This window comes from Scheffersomyces xylosifermentans (assembly GCF_036884685.1).
Source record: "Scheffersomyces xylosifermentans strain CBS 12540 chromosome Unknown RJT20scaffold_7, whole genome shotgun sequence".
Classification (NCBI taxonomy): domain Eukaryota; kingdom Fungi; phylum Ascomycota; class Pichiomycetes; order Serinales; family Debaryomycetaceae; genus Scheffersomyces; species Scheffersomyces xylosifermentans.
In genome coordinates, this window is record NW_027042945.1 from 347,918 (window position 1) to 369,204 (window position 21,287).

The window sequence follows — 21,287 nt, forward strand, 5'->3', positions numbered from 1 at the left end:
TATACGCTTCTTCGTTTATAAATTATAGCGCTACCATATAAACACATGCCTTCAATATCTTCCAATTTTTCAGGAGGTACCCTCTTTAGCTACGAAAGCAAAACATTTACGACACAATGCAAGATGATCAGAAGGCTTTAAAATCAGTTCCTTTATTCCTCCAAATCCTGTTCTGGCCTTATTACTTCCATATTTAAATAAAACACCAGTCTGACAGCCCATCCCCCAACATTCTCTCCCATAACCCACCCTTCTCCATACTCCTCAGGACCCTACCATCGTGTGAACACTCGTAAACCATGGCACTGCACACAGCACACCAGTACCGATCTCCAGAAAGTTCTTCTGTTGAGTTGTATAATTATTTGATGATGTGTTTCTTCGTGTTGTTCTTATGGTGGTGTCGTTTCATCGCAGACAATTGGTTCATCATGCAAGATGAATTGATCCTGATAGATAAGCTTGAGGATCAGATCATCGACCATCCGGATGCGTCCACCAAAAAGGAGTTCCAAGACTCGTTAGATGAGACGTTCCAGAAGAAGTTAAACGCGAGAGCAGAACAGATCAAGACAACCCAGACATTCGATAAGAAACTGAGACGCGATGGTCTGGGTCCATCGGGTCAAGGGTCGTACCAGGACAACTCGGGATCGGCGAACTTCCAATTCTTGGTGACGAAGTCCCATTTGACTTATGAATACGTGGACTATGGTCCTTTAGAACAGGAGTTGAGTGAATGGTTCACATTCAATGATCTCGCCACTTTCGGCGGAGTATCTTATTTGAAGCAATTGTACGAACGGACTTTGCAAGAAAATGAAGATAACTACAGGTCCTCCACTATTTCGTCGGATTTCATCAAAGATTGCACCACGGTGCTAAGAACGTACACCTTGGCAGAGGAAGACTCTTCATTTGGTGTGGCGCTTAAGCTTTTACTATACTATTCCTTTGGAGAGTACGCGGTAAGACGCGATCTGAAGGACCAAGTCGAGCATATCAAGAGAAATAATGAAACTCTTGTATCAATGGAAGTTTATGTGCCATTAATTTCACTTATTGCCAATTTCGTAGAAGAACAAATAGCGTCAGATAGAGAAAGATCCGAAACAGGTTTGAAAGCTGAAATTGAAACTGATTACTTCATTTGTTTGACGCTCCTATATTTCATGGTCAATTCCATGTTGAAATCAAAGCAAACAGCAAGCATTGCGAGGTTCAAAGTTGAGTTAAAGGAGAAGGATTTGTTGACAACGTTGGTAAAATTTATCGAGCATTGGAAGTGGAGGCCTACAACGTCATATAGAATCAGATACTTAATTTTACTTACATGGAAGCTTATTCTATTTGAGATGGGTGACACGGATCAATTAGAAAGGTGTGATGATTTCCTAGTTGAATATCATGATATTAAAAACAAGAAGGGAAAGGATCTTCCGGTTACAAAGTTGACATGTTCTCCCTTGGATTACTTTGCATTCAGAGAGGATTTATTGGATAAGTATCCATTATATGAAGACCCTAACCTTAAAGTTTTCGACTTCAGTAAGTTCCATAAGCATTTGGATGCAGACGAGTCATCCAGCATATCTAGCTCATCCGATTCCATTGATGACAGATACAAGTACTTCATGGCTATTAATAGCTTCTCGAATTCATTGTCCAATTTGGTAGAAAGCCCAAAAACTAATAAATCGCATACTGTTTTCAGTCAATTACCTTCCCAAACAGTTCATATTGCAACTCCTGTTCCGTCTCCGACCTTGACAGCATCAGACTACATGTCAGGTGGAGAAAAGATAAGACGCTCTTATCAAGTGAATCAGGCAATGCCATTCATATATCCTAATGCTTCTACAAGTGCTGCTAGCACGACCTCTGATGGAGTTGAAGTACCGTATGCAATTAAGGAGGCTGATAAGATTTTGAAGGACTCTGTTTATGAGAGTTATTCCATAAAAAGGCTCTGGGACGAAAGACAACGATTCATGAAGCAAGAGAGAGGATATGTTAACGAATATGAAGGAACAGAAGATCATATTTCATCGAATGAATTTGAATATGACGACGATCTACTTTCAAAATATCCAGATAAGTCATCAGAATTGCTGTCCATTTGCAGAGTCGAGCAATTTTATTCAAAAAATATTGTTAGATTACATTCATTCATCCAAGTGTTGGTGGAGACTATAAAAAGTAATCGGTTAGACTATAATTTGAACTTTGCCGAATGGGAACTCAATCCCGAGACTTCATACTTCAATAAGGCCAATACCAGCAATCCTCAAGAGAGCAACGAAGCTAAGAACAAGGTGGAGTTTGTGTTGATGCTGCAGTTGGAAGTCCTTAATGTTAAAGAAATCACGCTCAAAGCAAGTACAAGTATCATCTTACTATTGTTGAAGTGGTTTAAAATCAGCCATGTTTTGAAATATTATTATCTTTCATCCATTCTTTTTGACCAGCAATTCTTCACAATCACCCTCGACTATTTGGGAAATGGATTTAATAACTCCAATTTACAAAGCTTATCAAGCGCCGGGAAGCCTGAAGATTTGTCGGACTATGAAATCTTAATTAACCAAAACAAGCTCATGAATCCAAAAATTGAAATACCTAAGTTCGAGTTCTTCAACAACTGTTTGAATAGTTTTCCGGAAGACTACCACTATAAGCTTATTAATCAGGACTTGACAATGAAGTTGCCAGAGACTATAGACGAGAATAATGTCAATCATGTCTACATTACTAAAAGCAATGAAAACTTTGTTTTCATCTTGTCTAACTTGCTCAAGATCATTAATAAGATTTTAGTCAAGAATGTGACTCATAGAATATTCACGTTGAATGAGCTAAAACCTTCAGAGTTATATAAAATGATTTTGATCAACTATGATAATGAAGCACTCACCAAACCGATATTGAAGACTCTCAAAAAGTTGATTCCATACCAAGGTAGGAAGTGGAAGTCCATCAACATGGACTTAATCAGTCAGATTTATCTCAATCTCAGATTGTCGCTCAAGGACAATTGGTTGAGTGGTAAAGACCTTGAAAGCGACTTCAACAACTCATATGACCAAGAGATTGCTTTGAGGGGTCTTCTTCAATTCTATAATATCAGAAAGTATCCAAAACAAATGGAGTTGATTGGGTACAAAATTAATAAAGAGTTGGATATCCCTGTATTCAACTTGAATGACGATGAGGAGATTTTCTAGTTAGGATGTTGTGGCTTATATAATTTAATTACATAGGAAAAAGATTAACGGGAAAGGGAATATAAGTTATGAGTATTTCTTCGGCTGAACTGTTGAATGGTGTGGTGGAGTTTGTGTATCAAGAAGATAAAGGTGACGAAACTTCTGAGTGTATCTGGACTCGGGACTTTGGCAGCAAGGCTCATTGTACATCTATTGAGCAGGATTTGGATTGGTAGATCATTCTTTGATTGGAAGTAAACTATCACTATCAGATACTGTGATTTTCCAGAAAGTTGAGAGATCGGCCACTTCTATCATTTTCCTTCATTATACCAGCTACCATTCACCATTTACTTTGTAAAATGCTTCAACTTTCATGTCTGTCACTCTAGACGTTCAATTGTAGTTGTGCATTATACTCTATCGACTATATATATATATATATTATGATTAAGCGCTTACAATGTCCAAATGAAACCTTATTATCTACAGTTATTTTAGACGATTAACACCATTATCACCATCAACAACACTACCACTTGAATAATATATTCTATCTCCTCTGGCTACTGTAACTAATCGAACGCTGCTGTCTTCTGTAAATTTCATCCAATCCCATTTCACTCCTTCCCGATATAAATATGATTCAAGTACTATCAAAGTTCAAACGAACCGCTCATTCTATGCAAATATTAGACAATTATCACACAATTAACATCATTATCACCATAGTCAGCTCTATTATCGGACTTAAATTACATGCCCTTAATTTTTAACTGAGTCCATCCCTATTTAAATTATATGATTCATGTACTATCAAACAAAACGTCTCATTCCTAACACATATTTCAATACCATTACAAAAGCTAACACACAAAACACACTGACACTCTTCTATTGTACTTCTAACCGCTATATCTGCTTATCTCATCCCACTATCCACCACAAATATCATTCACTCCACCACACGTATCATCCACATCACCCCAACTCCACTTCACTCATACCCACCTCCTCCACCCCACACACTAACAATTCATTTATTTGCACCCATTCCCATCCGCCGTCGTGTCCAGCACAAACAACTCCTACAGTTTCAAAATTTTCATTTTCCAACTTTCTCCGAGCAACCGCTGTAACAGAAGGTTAGAGGTTGTTTGGAAGAGTTGATTATAGTTGAGTTGCTGAAGGATTCTTGCTCTGAAAACTTACACAGATACAAGAAATAGTAGTGAAAAATGGTTAAATTAACTCAGATCGACGACGAAACTTTCGAGAAATCGGAAACGTTCTCCGCCACCAAGCCAGAAACTAGTGGAGCAGCTGCTTCAGACAGCGAGGACTCAGAATCGGATTCCGACATCGAGGACGAGTTCGACTTCGACAGCGAAACCGTGTACGACAGAATCGTGGCCTTGAAGGACATAATTGATCCAGAACAGAGAGAATATATCGCCAGCGCCACGTCATCGTTGAAATCCTACGTCAACTATGGTTTGAACAAAACGGGATCGTTATTGTGGACTGTGACTTCGTCTGCTTTGTTATTGGGTGTCCCATTGTCGTTGGCCATTATCGCCGAAACTCAATTACAAGAGATGGAAAAGGATCTTTCTTTACAACAATCTGCCCAGGAAGTGTTGGCACCAGGTTCTGAGGGTGCCTTTGCTGAAAAGACTGCCTAAGCATGACTACTCAGTAGTGAAAATATCTAAAAACGACATTCCATGATGGAAGAAGCAGAGAGTTCATTTTCCCTGTTGCTTCTCTTCCTTGTATATATAAGAGAGCCATTTCTGATCACATCAGATTGCCCATTTTTATGTTCTAACGATTTACACTAGTTTATCTACCACAGTTGTGATATATGCTGTATATCTATATGGGTATATTGCACAAAATCCACAGAATAAATATCTATTTACGTACAAATTGTAGAGAGTACTGGACCCGGATACTTGAAAATGAATTCTAAGAATAAAGAAATGTTATGAAGTGAAGAAAATGAAGTGTATGAAAGAAACATACAAACTATATAATGTTAGAGTCTAATGAGTGTAATTTAAGCTCTCTTGTGCTTAATGGACAATGCATAGATGTCCAAGTAGGTGGTGATCTCGTAAATGATCTCGGCAATGAACATGCCGTGAATACCCAAGGTAACACCGAAACCTAACCAACTTATGGCCAGCAAGGTGGTGTGGTAGTTATAGCCGTAGATGTTAATCAAAACTTTGGAGACAAACAATTGGGCAAGAGGAACAAACATTGGGAATTGGAAGAATGGGAACGACTGGAGGGTCAAATGGTTCAAGATAATTCTTCCAACCGAGTATGCAATGGTGCATCCAATGGAGATCACCAATGGGAAACCATGTTCTGTGATTGCTTCTGGGAAGAACCACACAAACAAGATAACAGCACCGTAGTAGGCGAAAAATGGAATCAATCCGTGGTAAGCCTCGTCACTCAAGGCTCTTGCCTTTTCTATGTCTTCGTTTTTCAGCTCGTAGTACTTGTTTACGTTCTTCATAGCAGATGCAATATTGAAGTATAAAGAAGATAATCCAATGACCACGTAGAAGATAGAGCTGCTCACTTGGTAAGTGTCATAACCAATGGAGGACAAGTTCAACTCAAACAACTTGATATCCCAGATGTCAGGGCCAAAGATTCCGGTAAGAATGTAAACAACAATGATCATCAATATACCTTCCACTGGTCCACTAAACTCAGAAAGGTACAAAGTGTGAGTATGGTATTCTTCCCAGGTCGATGTGTAGAAGTTACAAACAGAAGCAAATTGAGACACCATCAACAATCCACCGTAACCCATTTTGAGCACGGAAGCAAACACGAGTGCTCCCAATGTGGTGTTGACGGCATCAATGGAATGGTCAAAAAGTTCACCCAATGGACCACTTTGGCCAGTTCTTCTTGCATGGCAACCATCACAACCATCAAAGGTTTGGTACATGAATAAACCAAAAGCGTAGAAGAAGTAGCACCATCTTGGCTGAGTGGCGTTCAAGTACGGATCGTAGTAGAACACACAAATCAAGTTGGCCAAAATGAAGAATAACCCAAGCAATGTCACCACATTAGGAGCCATTGAAAGAGGAAACACCTGGACAGAGTAATTCCACCATCTCTTCAAAAAGAACTTGGATATTAACGAATGGTCCTCGGAGGAATACTTGTACAATTTCAAGTTTTCAAGCTTTTTGGTTGGAATAAAGATACCCATTTTGCAATATCTCGACTCTTAACTATAGGTTATACTAGTTAACAAGTTAACAAATACACAAGAAAGGGTAACTAATTGTGTAGTTTCCAACTGAAAAATCCGATTTTTTCCTTTCAGAATACAAGATGTAGATCTCACCGTACAACCAAGCTTACCAGATTGTCCACACGACTTCTGCTGTTCAATACCGCCAGAAATACAACAAGCCAATGACTACTTCACTGATCAAGGGGCTAACAAAAAAAACGTTTTCGATGAATCGGTTATAATTTCACGTGCCGAAGCAGCACATGAGGACACAGTGAAAAATTCACCCCAATCGGGAAGAGTTGATCCAGGAGGTTGCTGTTTGGGGCGTTTGTGTATGAGGAGAAGAGAAGAGATGGGTAGAGGTGGTGGGGTAGGAGTTGGATGTGGGTGGATCTTGGCATAGAGAGGAAGATAAATGGTGAAATGGGTAAGCGTTGTTGAATTGAGAATGAAGGTAATGCATGGAGAATATTGTTGGGAATATGGGGAAATATATGCAAATGAAACATTTAGCCAAGAATTCGTCGTAATGGGTGCAAAATCGTAAATGGGCAATAAAATTTGGGAAAACATGAAACACACGAGTTTGTCCAGTTATATCATTCTCTTGAAATTTGTGAAGAATGTCTGTCTTTCAAGAGAGATATAAGTAGCCACAAATATCCGTTCTGTTGGTTTATCATAATACATACCATTAATGTAATGTGCCGTTTTCTTCGTCTCATTATTTCATAGTATGGAAGAATTCATAATTGAACTTCAACAAGAATTCCACACGTAATTCACACCTACTTCAACATTACTATAGCGATATTTTATTTTTCCCTATTTAATCTGTATCAAGAGTATATATATATGAGGAGAGATTATTAACAGGCCAATGAAGAAATTAAAATAAAGCAACCCCATAAACTCAGAAATGAAATAAATACATTAGAATACGTGAAACTTCGTTTAATCAACTTCTTCCATGGCAGATTCAACAGCTGGTTCTTCCGTAGTGGCAGTAGAAGTACCAGTCTCCTCATCTTCTTCCTCTTCTTCCTCATCAATGTTCAAACCTAAGGAGATCAATCTGTTGATTCTACCAGCGAACGAAGATGGCTCATCCAAGGAGAAACCAGAGGTCAACAAGGCAGTTTCGTACAACAAGGTAGTCAAGTCCTTGACAGTCTTGTCTTCAGCACCGTCAGCTTCAACCTTCTTTCTCAATTCCTTGATGATAGGAGACTTTGGAGAGATTTCAAAGGTCTTCTTAGAAGACATGTAAGAGGACATGGTGGTGTCTCTCAAAGCTTGAGCCTTCATGATTCTTTCCATGTTGGCAGACCAACCGAATTGACCGGTTCTGATGGCAGCTGGGGCGTCAACCAACTTGTGGGAGACAACAACCTTCTCAACTTGTTCGCCTAAGATCTCCTTAAGGGCCTTGGTCAATGGCTCGAACTCAGCGATTTCCTTCTCTCTTTGTTCCTTTTCTTCATCAGTCTCTTCCAACTCGAAGTCCTTGGTAATGTCAACCAACTTCTTGTCTTCGAATTCCTTCAATTGAGTCATGGCGTACTCATCAATTGGGTCAACCAAGAACAAAACTTCGAACTTCTTAGCCTTCAAAGCGTCCAAGAATGGAGACTTCTCAACAGCCTTGATAGATTCACCAGTGATGTAGTAGATGTTCTTTTGGTGTTCTGGCATTCTGGTGACATAGTCAGAAAGAGAAGTGTATTCCTCAGTAGACTTGGTAGAGTAGTATCTCAACAACTTAGAAAGAGAAGATCTGTTTTGTTGGTCCTCGTGGATACCAAGCTTGATGTTCTTGGAGAAAGCAGTGTAGAACTTCTCGAATTGTTCTTGGTCCTCAGCAATCTCGTTGAAGGTCTCGATCAACTTCTTGACAATGTTCTTCTTAATGACCTTCAAGATCTTGTTTTGTTGCAACATTTCTCTGGACAAGTTCAATGGCAAGTCCTCAGAGTCGACAACACCTCTGACGAAACTGAGCCATTCTGGGATCAATTCTTCAGCGTCATCGGTGATGAAAACACGACGGACGTACAACTTGATGTTGTTCTTCTTCTTCTTGGACTCAAAAGCATCGAATGGAGCTCTCTTTGGAACGAACAAGATGGCTCTGAATTCCAATTGACCTTCAACAGAGAAGTGCTTGACAGCCAATGGGTCTTCCCAGTCGTTAGAGATGGACTTGTAGAAAGCATTGTACTCATCCTTGGTAACGTCAGTTGGGTTTCTGGTCCAGAGAGGCTTGGTCTTGTTCAACTCTTCAGTCTCAGTGACGGTCTCGGTGATCTTCTTGGTCTTCTTTTCCTTCTTCTCACCTTCTTCTTCGTCTTCCACTTCCTCAAGCTTTGGCTTCTTGTCGTCTTCAGCGTCAGCCTCTTCAGTCTTCTCTTCTTCTTCTTCTGGAACTTCCTTCTCGACTTCCTTAGTGACAACTAATTGGACTGGGTAAGAAACGAATTCGGAGTGCTTCTTGACAACCTCCTTGATTCTCTTCTCCTCCAAGTATTCCAATTGGTCCTCCTTGAGGAAAAGTCTCAAGACGGTACCTCTACCGATCTTCTCGTTGGACTCGTCGAGGGTAACAGTGAACTTACCACCGGCGTTGGATTCCCAGATGTATTGTTCGTCGTCGTTGTGCTTGGAGATGACTTGGACGTGGTCGGCAACCAAGAACAAGGAGTAGAAACCAACACCGAATTGACCAATCATGGACACGTCGGCACCAGCAGACAAGGCTTCCATGAAGGACTTGGTACCAGACTTGGCAATCGTACCCAAGTTGTTGACCAAGTCAGCCTTGGTCATACCGATACCAGAATCTCTGATTTCGAGAACCTTCTGGTCTGGTCTTGGGGTGATTCTGATGAACAATTCAGGCTCCGATTCCAACTTGGAAGGGTCGGAAAGGGCCTCGTATCTGATTTTGTCCAACGCATCGGAAGCGTTGGAGATCAACTCTCTGAGGAAGATTTCCTTGTTGGAGTAAACGGTGTTGATGATCAAAGACATCAACTGAGAGATCTCAGCAGTGAACTCGTGGGTTTCAACTTTGGCGTCAGACATTTTGATGTGTGTGGCACTGAATGGATAGTAACTGGAGAAGGAAAAGTTTGCAACAGAAAATCTCAAAACTCGGCGTCTAACTGTTTAATTATATATTGGAGCTCAGCGGTTGAAGTGGGCGAGTTGGAAGGAAAGTGGAAAGTTCCATGGGCTTCCATGGGAGTTGAGAAGGGGATAGGTGCAGGAGTGGAGTTGGGAGAGGGAAGTGAGTGAGGAAAAGAATAGTGGTGAGAAGTGGGAGAGTGAGAAGTGGGAGAGTGCGTAGTATGAGAAAGAGTGAGTAGTGGGGGAGTTAGTGAGAGAGACAGACAGTGTGAGCAGTGCGAGACAGACAATGAGAAGGTGCACAAGTGGGCTTTGTTAATGGAGAGAAATGTATAGAATAATAGAGAAATATTAGAGAAATAGTAAATTTGTGTGTGTGTGTTTTAGTAGTCAAAATTGGTAAGTCAATACTAATAAGAGTGGAAAATCGAGAGAGGTGTATAGTATGGTAAACATTTTCACCAACCTCTCTCTAGTAATTTAAATGTTAATGTATATTATTGTAAATGATGTAAATGCCAATGTATGGATATTAGTTGTAATTATGGAACATTATACAATTTCACATATATTATTTTTAAATAGTTGAAATTCAATAATCTTAGAAAAGATATAGTTTAGTGTCGTCTACTTGCATTACCACTAATACTGCGATTAATAATTCTAGTAATAATAATACCAACAACTACTCATTTCATAACATTTCTGCGACTCAGAATTAGACAGCATTTGACAGACTTCCACAGAATGCAGTATACATACAAAAGAGCATGAGCGAGTGGAAATGTAAATGTAGATGTCGTAAAAGGGAAATAGCAACCAAATAACAACCCTCTACATCTAGCGACACTCTACAGGTCATAGCCTACACCACCACACCCCTACAAAACTCAATACTCAGAACTTACTAACTTTGTCAACATAATAATACCAACAAATATTACTGGGCAAACTCATCCAAATGCAACACATTTTGCAGCGACTCGGCATAGCAATGAAGTTAAACACTCACAAATAGTCACCAATAGGAGACATCTTGTGAGGACATAATGAAAGGAATATAGTAAGACACCACCACGATATCATAGTGAACGACATAAAGCACTCATTCCCACAGCCAAAATAGAACATTCTAGAACTGGTAGCGTCAAGTGGGGTAGGTGAGCGGAAAAACTAAAACTTAAGTGGGGCGCAAAAGAAACGGATGGAAATAGATGCAAAAAATGGGCTGCTGCTGAACCGATGAAAGAAGCTGGAGGAGTAGTGGTGTAGTCAGTAAAGTAGGGTAAGATTGGGCATTGTGTGTAGCGGAAGGAACGGAAATAAACATACAACTTTCAAGAATTGCCTAGGTAGATGAAATACGCAAATTGGTACTATTATTTGATCGTAATCAAAATAGATTCCTTTTAGCAATCTCGTTCTACTTGGTATGGCCATTTAGAGCCATCATAGCAGGTAATGTCCAAATTGAGTCTTCCCAACATTAGTATTATGCCGATGGTAGTCAGCAAACAGATTCAAATTGCAGTTCCTGGCTGATAATCAGAACAAGCGAAAGATTGTCAAAGAATTAAGATTGGTCAAACTTGATTTTTTTATCATTTCGTCATCTACATGAATATTTACCCTACCCAATACCTATATTCCCTTAAATATAATACAATATCCTAAATAAATACAATTTGGCTCATATAAGAACCTCCTCCATCTCCATGCCACAATCAACACATCTTCTCTTGACCATATTTTCCTCTCCACGCATTTTCAATGGAGCGGACCATTCATGCACATGTCGTTCTCCAAGACTTTGTCCATTTCTCAATTTCCTCGTATATTCTTCTGCTCTTGTCTTTTTTCTCATCTCCTTCAATTGATCATTATACTTCTTGTCTCTTCTCTTTATCCTATTAGCTTCTCTGCGTTCCCACTCTTCATCTAGTTTATCTGGACCTCCCCATTTCTTCCAAGCGAATTCCTCAACTTGAAATCTCAAGAACAACTGCATTCGTGAAAACCCGTGAGGATTAGGCTTCTCAATTCTGGGTAGCAATGCTACATCCTTCAACTCTGGATCTGTCAATAAATAATCCTCTCTGCATTCTGTCTTCGTCAAGAGAGAGTATTTCTCGGGCTTCTCTCTCATACACTTTCTACAAGCGCGCACATTCCAAAAGTTCTTATACAAATTTGGATCAATCTCCATTGATCCGCACTCATAACACTTTGGTGCTTTCTCTATGTCCATTGGTGGTGGTAATTCTTGATACACAGTTTGCTGTTTCCTCTGTCTTTCTTTCCATTCTTCAAGGGTTTCTCCTTCATTCTGCCCTTCAGCCATACGACCTGCAGCTGTCTCGTCATTCAAAAATCCACCACGAGAATCTTTCATTGTGGAGAAATCGAATTCAATATAGTCCTGTTTACGAATAGCTGGTGGATCAAATCTCGATGGCTGCTTATCTCCAAAGCCAGAATCATTCTTATTATTATTATTCAAACGAATACCATCCGACAAATCGGCATTGGCTATTCCATTAGAAACCGCCAGAGTGGACGCGTCCCTATTGTTTTCAGCACGCCTTTTCCTCATTTCTAATGCTCTTTGTCTATTTTCATCTAGACGCTTTCTTTGTTCTGGGGTGAGTTCTGGAAGCCGAGGTCTTTTGAGATCGTTTTGAATCGTTGACGTCGAGCCAGAATCTGTACTAGTACTTGGCGCGTCCAATGCTGGTCTTTTGGCGTGTACATCTACAAACGAAGCACTAATTCTTGTAGTCGAAGGATCCATTATCTGACTGGTTGTACTATTAGAAGGACGCGAATATGACGATGACAGAGACGAAGAACCAGGATGAATGTGACCACTGCCATTAGAAGCTGAATTCGCTTGGTTATGACTACGATTTCCTGTGTTTAGCTGTGTTCCATTCTGTCTAGCTTGCAATCTAGCAAGAGCTTTTTTCCTATTTGCCTCCTATTAATAATAGAGTTAGTATGATGAGCTCAGTGTATATTATCCTCTAATCTTCTGAACAAAATAGTGTCCAATCCAAGTATCACCCAACGAAAATCCTCTACGTACTACTCGAGCTCTCTGCTCCTCTGAGAGACTTCCTCTAGCAAACGCCATTGTTCCTTAAAGAAGAATAGAATCATTAGTCAGTTCTGGTGATGATCCTAAAATTATATTGCTAGATATCAGGTCACGTGATTTTCTCGAATTTATGGTTGGGCTGGTTTATGGGGTTGTTGAATGGATGAATGGATGGATGGATGGATGGATGGATGGATGGATAGAGAAGTTAGCTTAGAGGATAAGGGATAAAGCTTCGCTTGTAGATAGTAGTAGGTAGGTGTTTTTAGCTGTAAAATTTGAGTTAAAATAATCAGTTACTGAAACATAATCATAAGAGACATTATACATAAAATTTATGGGTTACCAGTTTACCAGCAAGTACTTAACTAAATTGTAGCTTCACCAATGTATTGACAATGGAAACACTTATGACCGATAAAAAGCTAAGGACATGACTAAAATCATATCCTCAAAGGTTGATATCCATCATTCCTATCTTCCTCGAGCTGTTCCAATGCAAGAGCGACTAACTCGTTAATAGAATCTAAAACAGTTTGCGCTTGTTCCCTCGTTAAAAGGTCATTATCCGACTCACTGATATAACGCAAGACATTAACTACCTTCTCTCTGTAGTTATCTGGGAATGGCACCTCCTTGGTATTCGAAGTACCGAGAATCAAATCATAAATTAACACGATTGCTGCCCTTCTCATAATGGCACTATCTTTATCCTTCTCTAATTGCAAAATACCTATGGCACAGTCCAAGGCATCTTCCAAATGATCAAGTATTCCGATGGGATTAGTTTTGCAACAAGTACCCAACAAAGACATACTGGACATACGCAAGCGATTATCTTCCATTTCTGAATCATCTTTAGGACGCCTAATCATACTCAATGTTGCCTCCAATATCAATCTTGCATCCTCACCAACAAGGGAGCTATCAGCACGCTGAATGAATCTCAATAGCACTTCTCCAATTTTCAATCTTTCGTCAAGTTCAGTATCGTTGTTCTTATTCAAATAGAGACTAATCAAAATGACAAGAGTTTCCTTTTGGTGCCATTCTAATAAGCTTTCAAGCCCTTTTATCACGTTAAGGTAGATGAAAGGGTCCGTATCCTTCAATTGGACTAAATGCAAGTTGATCACAAATTCCAAGGAAATAACTGAACTTCTTTCATCAACAAGCTGCCTAAGTAAGTATAATCCATGAGCACGAATAGGAACCAATGGATCATTAAGACTAGTAATTGCCCGTGTAAGGATTCTATTTTGGGCTTCATGTTCATTGGTAACAGGTGTTTCACCATTCAAGAGTATTTCAATTCTGTCATATAACGCCACCACTGAATTCTTTATTCCTGAATCTAGATCAGTGCCTTCAACTCTTTTCAATGACTTTTGTATATGCTTCAATGACTCAAAACATTTCTCATCCAAATCTATTGATGATTCAGATAAAACCGCTGACAAAAGCTCCAATAAAATAGGAAGAGATTGCTTTGCAATATCATCATCGTAATTATCCTCATCATCAGAGTCTTCGTCATCGCTGTCTTTATCTTGAGAAATAACCGTATGTTCAGCTCTTGATTGTGTTCTAGTATTAGGAGCCAAGAAGTTTTGAACAATCTGCAACATTTCATAGGGTGTTCTGGCTAAGCTTTCTTTGAATTCATTGCCAATTGCTTCAAGGACTCTCAAATCAATTAAGATTAAAAATGGATTTTCGTCACTTCCAATGGTATCGCCTTTATGTATATACCTCTTGAGCACATTTATGAAAAGTGCCTGAACGAATTCTTCATCTAGCTGAGAGAGCAATTTCGTCAACTGAGTGCAACAGTCCGTCAATTCATTGAGGAAAGCGTTCACTTTGCTATCCTTGCTAGAGCTATCTATTACACCAGTTTTCACAATTTGAACCAAATCATTTGGACCCTTCTCAAATTTGTACTCTCCTGTGTCATAGAGTAAATTCTTTGCAATTGTGTCCAATCCATAGGCGTTTGTAGACAGCTCAGTGTGATCCTTAATAAAAGTGAAATAACTTATTAACACTCCAATGATGACCTCATTAGACTTTTGGAGTCTGGCAAGCACATTCAAATAGGACCAGATGGGTAATAATATTGGCTCGAAAAGAGCCTGTAAAAAGTCATATGGCAAACCTTTCTTAGTCATTGAGATCAAGACATTGATAGTGTTATTAAGATCAGCCTCAGAGACTAATATTTCACCTTGTGATTTTAGATTAATTCCCTCAGGAATAAAATTATTCCATATCTTCTTCATGAGGAAATCTCGTACAACCAATTGATTCTTATTCCACAAATTTTCAAGCACAAATACAACACATCCTGTAACCATTGGCCTATTAATATTGATGAGTAAATTATAGCATTGATCACCAATACTTGTAAAGTAGACCTCTGTACTTACATTTTTCGGTTTCAGCAAAACTACTTGAGATACATGCTCGAATCGTTTGACATCAATTTCGTCTTGTTCTCTAAGTCCTAAAACGAACTCAATAAGAGTCAATAGTCCATCTCCTCGTGGTGCATCAAAATGTAAGTCTTGGAGCTTCTGTAGTACAAATTGCCTGAAAAATGACGGAGGCTTTGTGTTCAAGAGAAGAGTATATGTTTGGAATAATTCAAATGTTTCAACCAATTTTGCTATGTTGTTGTAATCCTGACTGACTCGGACTCTTATTTCCTTTTTAAAATAAGGAACTGTGATTAATGCTATTGATATGGTGATAAAGTCCGAAAGTCCCGTTCCTTTGCTGAGTAAAGCAGTAACATCTGACTTAACTTGGAATATGGCTAATAATTTATCATAAAGTAATACAAGAAGCTTCTCTATGTTTTCAAAGGGGCTCTTCAGTTTGGAATTGATGGGCAATCTTTCGCTGGAAAGCGGTTTTCTGCCTACTTTGCTGAAATTATTCAAATCTCTTTTATCAAGTGGAACTCCTATTTTGAATGTTGAAAGCGCTGGGTAGACCCCATGGATGATGATCAAATTAACCAACTTTCCGAACGTTTTAATGTCATGTAACGAGATGCTTATCAAATTGGCATCAATTTGAACACCATCATTGGAGAATTTTTGGATTTCTTGTAACTTTTCAAGGAGTTTCTCTATGACTTTATATCTTTCTTTAAAGTCTTCTTCTTGTGAATTCTCCGATTTGACTTCAACTCCGATATCCTGGCTCCCAAAGAACCGATTGTAGAGCTCTTTCACGGTTAAAACATCATAGCCTCCTTCCAATTTCGTTTCCAAGTCCTGAAAGAGCAAATCCAACGGTTTTGTCCCGATATTTTGGGGTTTATTCAATCCTTTCCTAGTCTCATATACTTCCTCAGCCTTTCTTCTTATAACCGTCTTCTTTGCGGCTACTTCAAACGGATTCTTTCTCTCCTTATTCCGTACAGCCGCCTTTTCTGGCAATTCCTCAATCTTCGGTGCCATACTATATACTCTACAATACTACAACGACAACTTACCCCTACAATTATACTGCTTTACCCATTTATATCCCTAATACTTAACAATGACAAATTCACTAACAAAAAGGTTGCCGCCATATCGAGGCTGTCTGCAGGAAAGTTTTTCATTAAAATTTTTGGCATCGCAAAAATGTGAATCGATTTGAAGATGGTGAAGAAGAGGTAGAAAGTAGTGGTTCTTGAGAGCTGGAATTAGATATATTGACTATTGAAAGTTGCAAGTACGGGATTCGGACTTGAAAATTGAAACGGGCTTTTTAAACCAAAAAAATTGCTAGAAAAAAATCGATTTTTCACGGACATAATGGCATACGAAGATATAACCACATTGTCCCAGGAGGAGATGGATGCCGTAATATACGACTCCAGAGAGGGCGATTTGGAAACAATTAAGGAGATTTTCGAAGAAATAGGTCCAAAGACCTTGACGGTGATCCAGGACGACATAACATTAAGTACTCCATTACATATGGCAGCAGCCAACGGCCATTTGGAGTTGGTGAAATACTTCTTTTCTATTCTTACCAGAGAAGATGCCGTTAAACTTGCTAACCAGAAGAACGAGAGCGGAAACACCGCATTGCACTGGGCTGCATTCAGCGGTCATTTGCCAGTTGTTCAATTGCTCTGTGAAGAATATGAAGTTGACCCATTTGAGAAGAATGCCTCGGGACACGATGCCATCTACGAGGCCGAGAATAACAATCAAATTGAAGTGGAAACTTGGTTCTTGAGCAAATACGCTGTGGAAGATGACTTTAAGATAGAGGAGGATGGAGAAGATACTAAGATCACTTATGCCCCAGGTAAGGAGAGTAAGGAGGCCGAAGAAAGGGCAGCCGCCGCCGCAGAAACGACCAAATCTCTCGAGGAGAAGACAGAGAACTTGGACATCAAGGAGGATGAGAAGGTAAAGATTGGAGAGACTGAGCAAGAAGAGAAGTAATCAGTATGCATAGAAATTGTCGTCATTTTTGCCTGAACATTTAATAGTTTTCAATTGGGCGTGTATAGTAATGGTTAAAGGAATAAAAACATTCGTTTAAAAGCTATTAAAGTAGATTTTGCTTTGTAGAAGATATCCAACCTGAAATAACTCGTAAAAGATAGATATAAGACAAATATGACTCCCAGAAGACAGTTAAGGCTCTTATCATTCAAAGTCCGCCATAGTTAAAGATCCGACATATAACCACACATGAATCAGGAAGTTGAGATTTTGGCAGAGTGAAAGAAAATGGCTATTTAGATAGATCAATTTTCATTGATATCAATTGTAACTTTCCAATTACACTTACTCACACGAAATGAACGATTTACCGCAATTTCCATCCGAATCCAACCAAAACTGACAATTTTCACCCAAACCTTCTACCCGTGTAAATCACTCTAACTAAGTGTACGGCATATAAGCCCCTCCATTATGAGTCTTAAGAGCGTTGAATCAGTGAATTTTCATCATGAATAGTGATCAAAAGTGGTATTTCCGTCGATTAAATTAGGTGAAATTTCTTGTGGTACTACCTATGACCCACTACAGCATAAATATTCAATTTTTCATCTAATTTTCCATATAAAACCACCCCTTACACCTCCCCTGACACCTCCCCTTCCACCTCTCTCACGTGACTCATATTGCCGTGTGCATACCGTTTTTTTTTCACAAAATTTTTCGGTTTCTTAATGATGATAAATCACAGTTTTAAAGGTTTAAAGGTAGAGTTTAGACGATATCTTTATTAGTCAACCGTAGTAGTAAGCATAGAAAAACACACCATGAGTGACTTAGGATTCGACCCTACGTTGAAAAAGAAGAAGAAGGCCAAGAAGCCCGAAGAAGCGGGCTCTGCTTCTCCAGCACCAGAAGCTGTGGATGAGTTGTTTGCCAGCTTGAAGAAGAAGAAGAAGGCCAAGAAGCCAGAAGACGGCACTGAAAAGGCCGGATCCCCAGACTTGGAGGACTTGTCAGCCTCGTTGGGCGATCTCGCTCTCAAGAAGAAGAAGAAAAAGGTCGCCAAGAGCCTGGATGCCGTCGACTTCGAACAACAATTGGAAGAAGCTGGATTAGAAGATACTGGCAGTGCCAGTGCCACGCCAACCGGTGAATCTACAGAGTCATTACAATCCACCGGTATGACATATGAGGACTTGTTGTCCCGTTTTTTCGACATCTTGAAGACAAACAACCCCGAATTGGCTGGAGACCGTTCGGGACCAAAGTTCCGTATTCCACCTCCAGTGTGTCAAAGAGAAGGATCCAAGAAGACCCTTTTCGCCAACGTACAAGACATAGCCACAGTTTTACAGAGAAACCCAGAGCATTTGATACAGTTTTTGTTTGCTGAATTGGGTACTTCTGGATCCATTGATGGTGAAAAGAGATTGGTGTTGAAGGGTAAGTTCCAGCCTAAGCAAATGGAGTCCGTTTTGAGAAGATACATCATCGAGTACGTTACATGTAAGACCTGTAAGTCTATGAACACCGAGTTGAAGAGAGAGTCTGCCAATAGATTGCATTTCTTGAGCTGTAGAGCCTGTGGATCCACCAGATCCGTTTCTTCGATCAAGACTGGTTTCCAAGCCCAAATCGGAAGAAGAAAGAGAGCATAAATGTATTAAGAGACCTAGAGGAGGTAAGGAGAGAGACAAGCTGGCGGTGCACGTATATATATATTTCATGAATACTTTGTATTTAGGCTGTCGAGTATTATGTATAATAAACATCATTAAGTAGCATAAGTGAATTTTGATGGCCTATGGATGTGTAGGTAAACGAAGATAAAAGAGGTTCCTAGAGACTCTACAAGGGATATCCAGAGACAAACAATCCATAGGATCAATACTGGGCTCTACGATATCAAAGTCTAACCAATTCTTTAAACTTTTCATTAATTTAATATTACACTATTGATCTACTTGATCTTATAACTTCTTTGATACTCTAGTAGGGTTATGGGATTTGCAAATATAGACATACCGTTGGGTATTTCATAATATGGTAGTTTCTTGCCTTGCTATTGCTTGTCATTTGTCACTGAAGAGGATACCATTAAAGGTCATACCATTAAAGGACAAAAGGACAATACCAAAGGCTGGCTTTCGTGCTGGTCATACAACACTGGAGACGATTTTCTTTAATGGAGAACACCACAGACTCACACCATCATGTTTCATCATGTATTGAACCACATCTTTCTTAGCAGCGTCCAATGATTCTACTTTGGCGTTTCCATTGAGCTGGCTTATTTCAAGCAACTTTTCAAGAACCGAGTTTAAGTATTGTAAATGAGCCGAGGAAACTGTTTGTATCTGTGTGGTAAGCTTGGCCTTGTAATGAGTAAGCTCCCTTTCTGGCAAGCTATACGAAAAACCCAACACTTTTTCCAAAAGCTCTATTGCTTCGTCTGGCGAAACTTTAGAAAGAGACTCGGTCGAAGAAGTATCAGCTTCTCCCAGAGCTGTGAATGAGGTGTCAATTACACTGCTACTGATACTAGCAGTACGACTTGGTGGTAACGAGCCTGGTCTGGAAGTTGGAATTGGAGGTGAATCCGTGAATCTTGGTGTACTTGCAAGTGTTGGCAGAGGAGTGCTGTTTCCATCGAAACTGTGTCCAACTCTTTGGAACTTCTTTCTTCCCACTTTGTTCAAGCTGGTGGAAGAGCTGTTGACCGAGGAACTGAGTATTGGACAGTCGTTCCAGCCATTAATTGGGTCTCCACGTTGGTATTTTGTAAGAGTCATGCTGTTATGTAAGTGTTTGTGGGTATAAGGATGAAATGAAGGTGCTAATGAACTGAAATTTGGAAATGAAATGACTATAGATGGGTACTGGTAGTCCAGAAGTTGTGTTAATATAATGGGGTAAAGAAGGTTGTTGTGATTCTTTTGTTGTTTTTCGAAATTTCGAAGTCTGATAATCAAATCAAGACAATATCAATGCTTTCCGGAAGAATGATTTCGAAGTCTTGAAGCCGGTGTTTGTAATGTAGTAGAAATACCTCTTAAAGACCCTCCTTAATATGACTTTTCAAGATCGCTGGTGATATCTCTTTCTAATGAGATCAACTTTTAAAGATTTTTATGTGAATGAATGAGGTTAAAAGAATAGACCGTATTCCCAATAGTTTTTCTGTGAATAACGGTAATTATATGAGAATGTCACTTTCACTATATAACCTTCGCTATTTCCGTCACTAAATAAATTTCACAGCCTTTTTAAAATTTCACAGGGTCCAAAATAAAGCACAAATTCGCCAATTTATATATATGATATATATGACAGCAATATGACAGCAAATATATATGACACTTAGACACTTATATATATATATATATATCACTAACACTAATATATATGACAGGAATAAACGGCAATTCACAAAGCTTCTTTGCACCCTAAAATTTAAACTTCCAACCGACGTCCAGGGTTTTATTCTCTCGTCTAATCGGATTTCTTTTATTGTTTCTTCTTCTCGGTGTCACTTCGATCCTCTGCCAATCTTCCTCTTCGCTACCTCACTTCTACCTCCCTTGTACTCTCTCTATTCTCTCCTATCTCCACAAGGACACCTTGTCATTCATCGAAATTGTTCCATAATCACGGACAGTTTCAGGTAATTTTTCAGCTTGTGCGTGCGAGTGTCGCAGCCAGTGCGTTATTTTTTAACTTTAGGCTGCAGTGTCATTAAATGCATCGTGTTGTGTTGTGTTGGGTAGGGGAATGAGATGTGGTTTGGGTATGAGATGTGGTTTGGGTATGAGATGTGGTTTGGGTATGAGATGTGGTTTGGGAATGAGGTTTGGGTGAGAGATGTCAATTAAGATGGTAGGTGTGAATGAGTTGAAGTGAGAAACCCAACAGTCTTTTTTTGAGAGACGAAAGAGGTGAAAAAAGTCGTTTATACTCAACCGTAAGGTGATATAATGCTCTCTATAATTATGAGCATTTGAGGATGTCATATGAGTATAATATATTATAAAAATGTGTATTTCATAAGATTATGATATATGAGTATCTCATTGGAGTATGTCATATAAGCATGTATTATGAGTATTTCATAAGAGAAT

At 39.3% G+C, this 21,287-nt stretch overlaps 9 protein-coding genes across 9 annotated transcripts; 4 read left to right on the forward strand and 5 right to left on the reverse strand. All coding sequences in view use genetic code 12, as the record gives it.

Moving 5' to 3' along the window:
• The first annotated feature begins 174 nt into the window (after window positions 1-174).
• RJT20DRAFT_57397 (uncharacterized protein) lies at window positions 175-3,574 on the forward strand. Its single transcript, XM_064920775.1, has one exon. It carries the CDS (start codon window positions 300-302, stop codon window positions 3,222-3,224), a length of 2,925 nt encoding a protein of 974 aa, XP_064772349.1. The 5' UTR covers window positions 175-299; the 3' UTR covers window positions 3,225-3,574.
• A 780-nt stretch (window positions 3,575-4,354) lies between these two features.
• On the forward strand, window positions 4,355-5,137 carry TOM22 (Tom22p). Its single transcript, XM_064917709.1, has one exon. It carries the CDS (start codon window positions 4,445-4,447, stop codon window positions 4,889-4,891), a length of 447 nt encoding a protein of 148 aa, XP_064772350.1. The 5' UTR covers window positions 4,355-4,444; the 3' UTR covers window positions 4,892-5,137.
• RJT20DRAFT_57401 (bifunctional diacylglycerol cholinephosphotransferase/ethanolaminephosphotransferase) lies at window positions 5,080-6,565 on the reverse strand. The gene has a single exon (XM_064920776.1). The coding sequence runs from the start codon at window positions 6,451-6,453 to the stop codon at window positions 5,269-5,271; it is 1,185 nt and encodes a 394-aa protein (XP_064772351.1). The 5' UTR covers window positions 6,454-6,565; the 3' UTR covers window positions 5,080-5,268.
• A 717-nt stretch (window positions 6,566-7,282) lies between these two features.
• Window positions 7,283-9,689, reverse strand: HSP90 (Hsp90 family chaperone). The gene has a single exon (XM_064919138.1). The coding sequence runs from the start codon at window positions 9,565-9,567 to the stop codon at window positions 7,438-7,440; it is 2,130 nt and encodes a 709-aa protein (XP_064772352.1). The 5' UTR covers window positions 9,568-9,689; the 3' UTR covers window positions 7,283-7,437.
• A 1,521-nt stretch (window positions 9,690-11,210) lies between these two features.
• RAD14 (Rad14p) lies at window positions 11,211-12,948 on the reverse strand. Its single transcript, XM_064920777.1, has 2 exons — window positions 12,698-12,948; window positions 11,211-12,589 (listed from the first exon to the last, which is right to left on the reverse strand). Exons 1-2 carry the CDS (start codon window positions 12,743-12,745, stop codon window positions 11,303-11,305), a joined length of 1,335 nt encoding a protein of 444 aa, XP_064772353.1. The 5' UTR covers window positions 12,746-12,948; the 3' UTR covers window positions 11,211-11,302.
• On the reverse strand, window positions 12,877-16,273 carry RJT20DRAFT_130314 (uncharacterized protein). Its single transcript, XM_064917710.1, has one exon. The coding sequence runs from the start codon at window positions 16,177-16,179 to the stop codon at window positions 13,153-13,155; it is 3,027 nt and encodes a 1,008-aa protein (XP_064772354.1). The 5' UTR covers window positions 16,180-16,273; the 3' UTR covers window positions 12,877-13,152.
• Window positions 16,274-16,379: 106 nt separating this feature from the next.
• On the forward strand, window positions 16,380-17,247 carry RJT20DRAFT_130315 (uncharacterized protein). The gene has a single exon (XM_064917711.1). The coding sequence runs from the start codon at window positions 16,522-16,524 to the stop codon at window positions 17,161-17,163; it is 642 nt and encodes a 213-aa protein (XP_064772355.1). The 5' UTR covers window positions 16,380-16,521; the 3' UTR covers window positions 17,164-17,247.
• A 678-nt stretch (window positions 17,248-17,925) lies between these two features.
• On the forward strand, window positions 17,926-19,076 carry SUI3 (translation initiation factor eIF2 subunit beta). Its single transcript, XM_064920778.1, has one exon. The coding sequence runs from the start codon at window positions 17,994-17,996 to the stop codon at window positions 18,825-18,827; it is 834 nt and encodes a 277-aa protein (XP_064772356.1). The 5' UTR covers window positions 17,926-17,993; the 3' UTR covers window positions 18,828-19,076.
• RJT20DRAFT_57470 (uncharacterized protein) lies at window positions 19,077-20,242 on the reverse strand. The gene has a single exon (XM_064920779.1). It carries the CDS (start codon window positions 19,959-19,961, stop codon window positions 19,326-19,328), a length of 636 nt encoding a protein of 211 aa, XP_064772357.1. The 5' UTR covers window positions 19,962-20,242; the 3' UTR covers window positions 19,077-19,325.
• Between the last annotated feature and the right edge of the window lie 1,045 nt (window positions 20,243-21,287).